Source organism: Hoplias malabaricus, chromosome 1 (assembly GCF_029633855.1).
Source record: "Hoplias malabaricus isolate fHopMal1 chromosome 1, fHopMal1.hap1, whole genome shotgun sequence".
NCBI lineage: Eukaryota > Metazoa > Chordata > Actinopteri > Characiformes > Erythrinidae > Hoplias > Hoplias malabaricus.
Window position 1 is genome coordinate 23276895 of NC_089800.1, and position 11081 is coordinate 23287975.

Below are 11081 nucleotides of genomic sequence, written 5' to 3' on the forward strand. Positions count from 1 at the left end.
TGGTAGCTGTTTCTCTGTTCCCAAAGTATGTAGGCCTTTAAAAAAGGACAAATTTTAAAATATCACTTTTCAACACTTAATGTTGACATATATTTGGGGATCTGGAGCGCCTTCCAATCCACAAACACTGAACCAAAGGAGAACAGAAAGTATAGAGAACCCGTTAAAAAGGCTAAAATCCACAGTTTCTGCTGATTTTCATCTTAGTGTTGTCACTCTGTTGATGTGACTCATTCTTCCTTAAAAGAACAGGTGCTGATTGGAACCGGGTTGTTTCATCCTTGTGGTATTTTGTCCACCGCATATCACACATTTTATAAAGACGCCCAGGGAACTGTTTACTTGTGGAAAAGGCATATAATATGGCTCTTTTTAAATAGTAAGAAATGGTCAGACTGTTAATATGCAGAGTACATATTTAAAGGGTAATTTTGCTAGTCAGACATGCCACGTGATAAAGTCTTTTCATCCAGAATGTCTGGTACTTCAGTGAAGATTGTTTCAGCTGTTTCAGCCCAATGCAATAATAAACACCTCCTTCATGTACTGCTTACAGCTCTGCACACAGAACATCCGCTAATACACACCACACACACAAGTATGTATGTGTGTATGTACTGTGCCAAAACATTAAGAACTTATTATTATTTAAAATGTATCTTCTTGACAACTCGAAATATATAATATTATACACATTTTATTTACAATAAATCCAAAAGGATTTCTTTTCAGTAAAATATGTTTAGATGTGAATGTTTCTGGATATTCTTGACTATATGGATTAATTTTAATAACGGTCTGTTTTTTAATATATACACATTCACATTTTCATGTTTTATATATATACATTTACATATGTGTAAAAGTGTGTGTGTGTGTATGTGTGTGTATATATATATATATATATATATATATATATATATATATATATATATATATATATATATACACACACATATATATATATATATATACAAGTCTATAAATGTAGAGCTACAGTATGGTCAGTGGAGCTGAGAATGGACAGTGAGTAGAACCAAGGAGTTTAATCAGTATATACGGCTTGGTTTTGTCTCCTGTCCCTCTTCACGGTCCTTTCTCTGCAAATAGAACTGGAATATAAACTTGCCACATGCCAATGTTTTCTCTGTAAATAATGTGTTGAAGTAAAAATAAATACATAAGCAGGACAGGTAGTTCAGCCAGGTTTTGGTCAGAGTTTTGCATAGAGGTGTGTATGCAACACACACACAAGTATTACAAGTTGATTTATCAAGTATAATTTACATATCTCAGTTTCATCTCTTGTTCTCTTCACCAGTTACCTGACAATTTTCTGACGATGATGGAATGTCTTAAAACCTGTTTACTCTTACTTCCGTCTCTAGCCGTGTGGCTTGGTAAATGCATGTAAATAAGGGAAGCACAATGAACACATACAGAAAGTAAAGACTAAGAGAAAATGTGGGTGGGATTACTTGTTGCTGTGTTATATGGAAAGGTACACTGTCCGTCTATATGTTGAGAGTGGTGCAGCGATTATCTTTGAAGTTGTAATTTACTGAAAGATGAAAACTGCGAATTTAAACCATTTTTGCATGTCAACTTTTCAACACTAGATCATTAGATGCTGTGATATATGCTCTGTTCCTCAGGCTCTTAATGTAAGTAAATTATTATTATTATTATTACTACTATGGGGGGGTATATGAAGATGCTTTTCCTTTACCTGGCTATAGGTACGAGTAAAAATAAAGTGGTTACATCATTTGGATTAACATTAAATTCTGATGTGTGGTTATAAATTTGTTTTCATTATTGAAAATGAGAACTCACCAGGCAAGAAATGAACAGTATGATTGTGAAATGAAGCAGTAATTGTGATTAGTCACATTCTGGGAGTGGTGGAAGTGATGTGCCTGTATTTTCTGTCTTTCTTACAAAGTTTTGAATCAGTTTTCCTGCTATTACAGGTTTAATATGCAAAGTTATCTTAAAATATGAATAGGTTTCTGTCAAGGATTAAGCGGATGGTTAGAGTAATTGTTTCCATTAAATGAAGATTCTAATACTATAGGGATATTACTTTTTTTTTCACTTAACTCTAAAGATGACGTGCTTTTTGGAAGTAAACATTCCCAAAACACTTTGATGGAAATGAAAGAAAAAAAAATGAATGGTACTTTTTGTGGTTGGCGATAGCTTAGAAAGAATGACACTGTGACATATAGGAAGAGTGATGTTGAGTGACCGAGTCTTATCTACCACCACAATGTCTCCCAGACAGTGGATAAGGCTTTGCCCCATTCAGTCGTCACATACCAGGCGCACTCATACAAAACCATCTGAGCACACAATCTAACCCTTCCCTTCCCCCCCACCCCCACCCCCCCCACACACACACACACATCACACAACAAATACACAAAGGCCCAAAACAACCCATTAATCATACCTCATACCTTATAAAGTGTTATAAATGTAGCTATATCTATTTATAAGTAATTATACAGTGGCATAGCAGTCCTAAGGTGTTATATATGTGATGTAATGCAATATAAATGCATTTATAAATACAGGATTTCTTAGGAACTCTAGCATCTGGCTTATAATTGAATAAGGTTTTTTTTTCCATCATACCTGACCTGATTTTTATACATATTTTTTAATGATTACTTTCTACAAACAAGCACTCGCGTGACAAATGCCCTGCACTTGAAAGGTCCAGCACATCTAAACTTGTTGAGTCTTGTTTGTCATGAGAAAGACAATAGGGAGGATGCAATTCCAATATTGATAAACATCTGTCTTCCTCCTTTTATCCACCCTGAAAGAGGAGCGTCAGAACTGCAGGGGTGCTTGGCAAAGATACAGCAGTTATGTCTGCCTCAAATTAACTTTTGGATATTTTGGCTACAGCTCTGGATTTATCCTGTGGATGACATATGATAAGGTATTTATGAAAGCTCTTTCTGCTTTTTATTAAACAATGGAGAACTAAAGATTTCTATTTGTGGTATCGTGGCATCTTTGTAGACAGTGAATATATATATATTTATATATGAATGATGTTTACAGAAAATACAGAGGAGGCCGCTTAGAGCAAAGACCACCTACAGAAAGCAGGAAACCATAAAAGGTAATAGTTGGAAGTAACTTTCTCAGAAGTGATTCGTCTTTTAATGCAGTAATTGTTCATTTCATTCTGGATCTTCCCTCTGATTCAGGCCGTGTTTGAGAAAAGAAAATGTATTTTGACTATGGGCTTAATCTGGATGCCTTCATGACTGTGATTTCCTATTCAAGAAATGGACTTGCCTCCTGGTAAATTCAGATTAAAGAATATGTTCCACCAGTCATTTGAACACACATTAGGACTGACCAAGAAAGCTAACTGACCTGATCATGAATGTTGTTTCTAAGAGGAATCAGACACTCTCAGTTCTCTCATGGAACGTAAATGGTTTAACCCAGAAGAAGTCATATGTTTTCGGTCATTTACGTGTCCTCCAGGCTGATGTGATCTTCCTTCAGGAGACTCACATTGGTTCTAATACTAACTGTCCATCAGGAAGTATTCAAATTCAGAATCTAGAACCGGACTTTGAGTGGTCTGTGTATACTGTATTCAAAAGAAACTGCCGTGGAGTGGCCATACTCTTCCGAAAGGGATTGGGCTGTGAAGGACTTCAGGTTGTTGGGGATGAAAAAGGAAGGTACATTGTTATCAGCTGCAAAATTCAGGAGCAGGAATTCGTATTTGTTAATGTGTATAATCCCACAGATGAGAAGATTGATTTTGTTAAGTTGAGGGATTTTTTCACCCAGGCCTCTGAAGCCACCTGCTTTGTACTTGGAGGGGACTTTAACACGGTGATGGATGCCAAGATCGACAAAACGTCCAACAACAAAAACAGAGGACACAGAGATCGTTTCAAAGGCCTCATGGACTTTCTGGAGTCCTTTAACCTGGTGGATGTTTGGAGGTGGCTTTATCCGGAGGAAAAAAGCTTCACGCACTTTGATGTGAAAGGAAAATCTAGACTGGACTATTTTTTTCTACCGGTCCGAATGTTGACAAGTGTGACTGCTTGCAAAATTCACAAAAGACCTCAGAATGTTGAAAGGCAAGGTTGTATTTCTGACCACGCTCCAATATCAGTTCAGATCCAAATGGGGGGCCATAGAAGGCAGGTTCGTTCTGATTTCCTAAAAGACGAAGCCCTCATGGAACGACTTTCAGGACTGATCGAAAAGATCTCAGCAGCACAGCAGGTCAAGAAAGGAGATTTGTGGCCAGCACTGAAGGTCAGAGTGGCTTGTGAAATGCTGGCTTTAAATAAAGGCGGAGATGACTTCCAGTGGTCAGGACACTTGGCTGAGGTGCCGATATCTCAGGTTTATCCTGAGATGCATCCAGTGGATCAGAAATGTAGGTCATGTTTCTATAACGTCTCATGTTTCACTGAATCAGCAAGCCATGTGCTAGTCTGTTGACCTTTCTCTTTTCTTTTGACCCGCCAGGTTTAACAGCAGGAGGCCATATTCAGATCCTGCGTTCTCAACCTACGAGCGAACCTTCAGACCTTAAGGAGTATTTGGATTACCTGTATGAAAAGGAAATGTTTGAAGACATTGAGTTAACACTGCATGCAATATTAACTGAACAGATTTCAAAGAAAGAAATTCTCTCTGCCATCCTCTCCCTGATAAACACTGAACATTTAAGACCTGATGGGCTACCAGGGTCGTTTTATAAGTACTTTGCAAGTAAGATTGTTGACCTTCTCCAAGCATTCTTCAACCAAGTCCTTGACCTACAGAGTGTTATGTGTGTATTTAATGAGTCTTTCACTTTAAATTACTTTGCGACTACAACACTGAGCTTCATCAACACGGATCACACCTACTGCAGTAACGTACAGCGCTACAGACAAGCCTCTATATTCAATGTAGACTACACTATTCTAGCTTTGGTTCTTGCAGAGAGGTTGAAGAGCATCATGGGCTACCTGCTGAACAAGGGGAAAACCAGGCCACATCTCTCTGTTCAAGACTGTGTTCATGTTTTTGAGAAAATACAAGCAGACAGTCGCCCAGTGCTGGTTTTCTCTGTAAATGTAGATCCTGGAGACGTAAGATGGCTATATGTGTTCAGTAGCTTACAGACACTGAACCTGCCGGACAGGTTTAGATCTATCATCCAGTCTTTGATGTTGCCGGAAAACAGAACGGTCAACAGATCTGGCGTGACATCCGCCTATTCAACCTCCGTTCCTCTATCACGAGCGCTGAAAGTGGGATGCCCACTGACTCCTGTACTTATAAGCATCTGTCTTCTTCCATTTATACACTCCATCAACAAAGAGGACAGGATTCAGGGCGTCCGAATCGGGGGAGAACATATAAAATCAGTGCTTGACAAAGACAGAGCTATAATATTCCTCTCCTATACAAGTGAAGGTTTGGACATTTTCGAGGAGCTGCTCAAAGATTTCATGAAAAATTCTGGGTTTGTGATTGACAGCGGTTTGTCAGAGGTTTTCACAACTGGGCATGCAGGGTTAAGTTTAAAGAAAGAGTTGTTCAAGTTGTTCAAGACAACACACGACGGTTTCTGGTACAAAGGTGTTCTTATAGGTTCAGAGGAGGTTGCAGGACCTCAGTCAGGATCAATGTGTAGCAATGTTGAGAAGCATTGCTAAAACGGTGATAAAAAAAAACAAACAAATATATAAACAATATAATAGGATAATTGGTTCATTTTGAATGGCTAGAAATGTAGTGTATTTAGTAATGAGCAGTGGATTACGTAGCTGAGTAAAGTTCATGTTAAACCTACTAGCTTATGCTAAGCCATTTTCATACATTTTAACAGCTGAGGTAGCAGGGTTGGGGATAAGACTATTGTCCTGTTTATGTGTGAGGCAGGGCATTTTCTTTGTGTGTGTGTGTTAAATTTATTTGGTAAGTTTAATCATAATCATATGTGGGATTGTGTGGCTGTGTGTAGTTTTGGGCTGTTATTTATCTCTGAATGTAAATGCAACTCTACGTACAGCTGTTAGCCTTGCTGTAGTTTCTGATCTGGGACGGAAGGTTTGGCGCCCGCTAGTGGTTCCAAAAAAATACACTTAGACAACCACATGTAATCTGTAGACATTAACCTTAAATACGAGGATCACAGTGATGTATTTAAAGGTTTAATTAATTTTTTGAAAACAGCAACCCATAGTATTTCAACTAAAAGTCCATCGCTGCATCCAAACTAGAAACTACTGTAGGTACTAAATATTATAACCCTTATTACTGAGTACTTTACTGTCGCTTCGCTGCTGTCACGCTGAATTTCCCCACTATCGGACTAATAAGGGATTATCTTATTTTATGATTATATCTTTATTAATGATTTATCAGATAATATAGTACACATAATATAGTAGTGTTTGTTTTTATGCTCATTTGCTAAACTCATTTGCATATCACCCACTGAACTTAACTTGAATGATGATGCTATATGCCTCATATTTTATGTTTTATTATATAATGTGTTCCATTTGATCGTGTAAACAGTTTCCAATAATTGCATTAAAGTTTCTGAATAGTTTATTGGTAGTCTGCCGTAGCCGAAGTTACTTCATGAATTATTGACTTAAATAACTTAATAAATCTATGTTTAATTCAGAAAAAAACTGAAATATCTAGAGGACACAGAAAACAAGGTTAAAATTAGCTCTTTTTTGATCTCGCTGCCCTAATAACATAATTAAGGAGGAGGGGCTTTGGAACTGTAGGAACATCTCACTGGAGTGTCTTCAAATCTCACAACATCTTTTGACCAAAGAATGCTACAGACATTTCATTAAAAACACACAAGTCAGTGAATAAAACCAGCTAGGATTTAATCATTTATAATCATTATTATGTGAAATTAAGCCTAATTTTCCCTCACTTGGGAAAATGTGCCCCCTTGTGGTAAAAAGCTGTTAATTCACATCGATTCTTTAAAAGAAAATAAAAGCAACTACTTACATGAAAAAAGTAACATAATTTACCCGAATACAACGGTCCAAAAGCTATTCAGATCAACCCACAGTGCTCATCTATTACACAGTTACACTACATAGCCAAAAGTTAATGGACACAGCTGTAAACAAATCCACAAATAGAATGGCGGTTGAATCCGGAGCAGCTACCTATGAGTCTAATGTCACCAAGTTCAATTCCAAGTGTTGGCTGATGGATTATAAAGCTCCAGCATTAATTTACAGAGCAGTGGAACCACCGTCTCTGGAGGGATGGAGTGATGTTGGGGATCCAGAACTAATCATCAAACATCAAATCCAGAGGCCACTTGCACTTCTGGCCAATTGCAATAAAATTCCAATTAAAATCCAACTCATCCTATACCAGTTAAACTATCCCTCCACTTCTCTGCAAAAAAAAAAAAAACTGCACTGATCTTACTCACAGGAAGTTAGTTTCCTCCTTCAGTTCTTTAATAAACCGCAAACAGAGCTGCCTACATTTTCATTTACTTCTCTAATTACATATTTTTATCTGCAAGAGCAAGACTGGGGGTAAAACAGAATCCAAATAAATGACGTACTAGTTCCTGTTCACATCCTGTTGTGTGTGTATTCACAGGGATGACTGTGCGGCTCTGTGCTGAGGTCACGGAGACTCTGCTTACATTAACCAGTGAACTCTGTTCAGTGAGTTTTAGGTTTCTGACTTCAGACTTAAACAGACCAAAGGCTTTGGGTTTGTTTTTCTCCATCGCTTGGGCCTATGAAAGAACGATGAGCACAAAAAGATTTGTGCATCTTAAAAGGACTTAAAATCATAAAATAAGTTGGTTTAACAAGGCGGCCAATGTTTCTCTGGCACACAAACTGCTAATCACTGTTCACTATGTACTGCACATATACTGTACTTCACTGCTGCCTGTATACAACTGGTGTCCATGATCATACATTATTAATACCGCTAAGGCCTAGCTGTTGCAGTAATTAAGTTATTCCTAGTTCCACTTTCCCACATTTTAAAAGGTGACAAATCTGTTTAATTCTGCAACTATCAATTTCAGTCAAATTACCCCCCTCCTCTCTTATTTATGGGTGGCATTCTAAATGCAGTTAGCTGATGATGCAAACTGTAAAATACAACAAAGCAGCATAAAATAATTGTTCTTCATATTAGTCGCTGAACTGGCCGGCGTTTGAATGAGGATCCTTCTGATTCCTGTATCTGTACGTCAGCCATACGCCCAGAATCTGAAACGGCACAAATATGAGTGACTAATAAAATAAACAAAGAAACAGGATTTTGCAAGAATCTGCAACTCAAATACACTACAACCTGGAGTCCTTTCCATCTAAATCACACTTGACTGAAAAGACTTGTGTTCAGTAATTACACGCAAACCTAAACCTATTTCTCAAAGGGTCATGGAACAATGCTAAGAGAGAAACCACCTCACCCACCTCTGTGAAACTGAAGAATAAACTCATTCCCCCAACAAAATGCAGTGCATCATCAGCATAGATCTGGAGTTTGGCTGAGCATTGTTCACAGTCCCTCCTTGTGAAACAGGACTAGAAGAAGGCAAAGTAAATGAATAAGTAGATTGTTCTGAATAACTTTGATGATGAAGTTGCAAACAGTGGAACATACATATGCCTCATTTTTGCCTGATTTTTTAATATTAAGTTTAGCAAATGCCATATATAACGTTAAAATAAAAGCTACAGACACAAACGTCAGCTGAAATGTTTAAGATGCAACTCTACAGTGGTTTCTAGTTGGATTTACAAGGAAGACACCTACAGCGTCGCACGGCTTGCTGTAGTCGACCCCAGAGAAGTCACAGCAGTCCAGTGTTCTCTCTAAATCCTTCTGCATGGACTCGGATTTGTTCCATCCGATCTCCAGAAGAAGCCTCTACGGAGGGAGAGATCTCATCAGGAGCCAGACACATGCAGTGTATGTTTAACTGCTCCACTCCATTCAAAGTAATGTGCTCTTCTTACCTGCTGTTCATTACTGATGGCCAGACAAGCACAGGACACTGAAAACTGCACGATGAACACCGCGAAGAGAATGACCATATACTGGACACGGCTTGGTTAAGGTTGGGCAGTATTTTGTCAAAAGAATGACTACAGACTCATGTACAGTTAGGGAAGACTCATGCACAGAAGACATCATAACTGAACTAAATTTACTTAAAAACCTATAAATGAAACCCTTGTGAAAGAAAATAGAGATCAGTGTGAAGGATACAAAGAACAAAAGGACCTGGTGATGCTTTAGAGCTCCACACAGACCCACCATAGACACGATGAAGAGGAAGAAACCTACTGCAATGATGGCACCTACCACCTGGAAACTGGAGACAAACCCAAACCACTTCCCCCAGGCTGCCACAGCGATCATCAGCAGACTCACCAACTGGCCAGGGTCACAGGCAAGTGAACACTTACTACACAGCTTTAACTTAAACCATTATACTTCATTCATATCTTTGAAAGAGGAGAACACATACATAATGATAATGACCACATTCTTCTTTAACTTGAAGTTGTAAGTGACATCTCTCTTTTGTCACACTCGCACTCTTATTAAGAATATCTTGTCGGTGTTTTTAAAAATTAATTTAAACATCTCTGTTTTGCAAATTACTGTTTTATTTTATTTTTTTATCTAATAGAATTTTCTTTCATTCATTGTCGGAAACCACTTATCCAAAACAGGACGCAAGGCGGGAATACACCCTGGAGGGGGCGCCAGTCTTTCACAGGGTGACACACACTCACACATTCACTCACACCTACGGACACTTTTGAGTCGCCAATCCACCTACCAATGTGTGTTTTTGGACAGTAGGAGGAAACCCACGCAGACACAGGGAGAACACACCACACTCCTCACAGACAGTCACCCGGAGCGAGAGGTCCCTGGAGCTGTGTGACTGCGACACCTACCTGCTGCCTTTAATTGAATTATATCTTTTGAAAATATAATTATTTTCTGAGTCTGTTTTTCTTAAAGATCAGGATATCTGAGCTATTCCAATAAAAATCTTATATTAGAAAAGTATATTACACCTGAAGATCAACCCACAGTTACAAAGTTTTGTCACACACTTATTATAATAATTAAATACATTTCTTTAATTTTAAAGTACCTATAGTTTTAACTAAATATATATAATAAAAATATAAAAAAACCAGATCCACTGCCAGAAAACTGAGGACCTCAGATACGGAGCATTGTCCAAAACGATTAGAAAACTTTCTCTTTCTTACCGCGTAAAGAATGTTCAACGCGCACAGGGCATATTTTGAACAGATAAATCCTCCACAGCCCATTCTGGATGTTTAAGACCACAGTCCCACGAAGATCCTGTCGTCAGACTCCTCCAGGTTTCGGTTAATGAAGAGTTTCAGCCCCTGCTCTTCCTCCTCTCACTGTTCACCTGTGGCGAATGCTCCCTGCTTCCTCTAAGACTATGACCAACAACAGATCAGAGAAAAACAGGGCAACACTCAGGCAAAGCGAAAACCCCGCCGGTGTGATGAAGAGAGGGTCATATTCCAGATCACCATCGCAGCGTTCAGAGTTCAGTGTTTTATCTGAACGGAGGGCATCATAAAATCCCGTTTACCTGGACTTAAGATCCCGCCAGCTTTTATACTGCGTAATACACAGCCGTGTGCACGAGCCTGGACGCCCCAGGTCACACTTTGTTGATTTAGTGAAAACAAGTTAAAGCACAGGCCTCAGAGACACCGCCCCCCCCCCCCCCCTGCCCCCAACTGTGTGTTTTTAGTAATTAATAAAAACTGAACACTATAAAACTATATATAATATGTCCAATTTTCAAAGGATATCATATTTGAGACTGAATTGACAAAAGTCACTTCACTTGGTGAGACTTACAGTGCTGTTTGTGTGTATTTTTTATTTTTATTTTTTGGTTTTAATCTGTGGTTGACCAGTCAATGCTCAATACACAATATTTATTAATTTGCTAGTCTACGGCCTGGACGACAATGATGATTAGTAGTATTGCTTTG

At 38.5% G+C, this 11081-nt stretch overlaps 2 protein-coding genes across 2 annotated transcripts; one reads left to right on the top strand and one right to left on the bottom strand.

Annotated features, from left to right (window-relative positions):
* Positions 1-4214: 4214 nt before the first annotated feature.
* Positions 4215-6494, top strand: LOC136667936 (LINE-1 reverse transcriptase homolog). The gene is made up of 2 exons (XM_066645116.1): positions 4215-4432; positions 4525-6494. The coding sequence occupies exons 1-2, from the start codon at positions 4228-4230 to the stop codon at positions 5703-5705; spliced, it is 1386 nt and encodes a 461-aa protein (XP_066501213.1). The 5' UTR covers positions 4215-4227; the 3' UTR covers positions 5706-6494.
* A 201-nt stretch (positions 6495-6695) lies between these two features.
* On the bottom strand, positions 6696-10709 carry tspan13a (tetraspanin 13a). The gene is made up of 6 exons (XM_066678096.1): positions 10311-10709; positions 9286-9453; positions 9033-9113; positions 8830-8943; positions 8487-8597; positions 6696-8276 (listed from the first exon to the last, which is right to left on the bottom strand). The coding sequence occupies exons 1-6, from the start codon at positions 10371-10373 to the stop codon at positions 8199-8201; spliced, it is 615 nt and encodes a 204-aa protein (XP_066534193.1). The 5' UTR covers positions 10374-10709; the 3' UTR covers positions 6696-8198.
* Between the last annotated feature and the right edge of the window lie 372 nt (positions 10710-11081).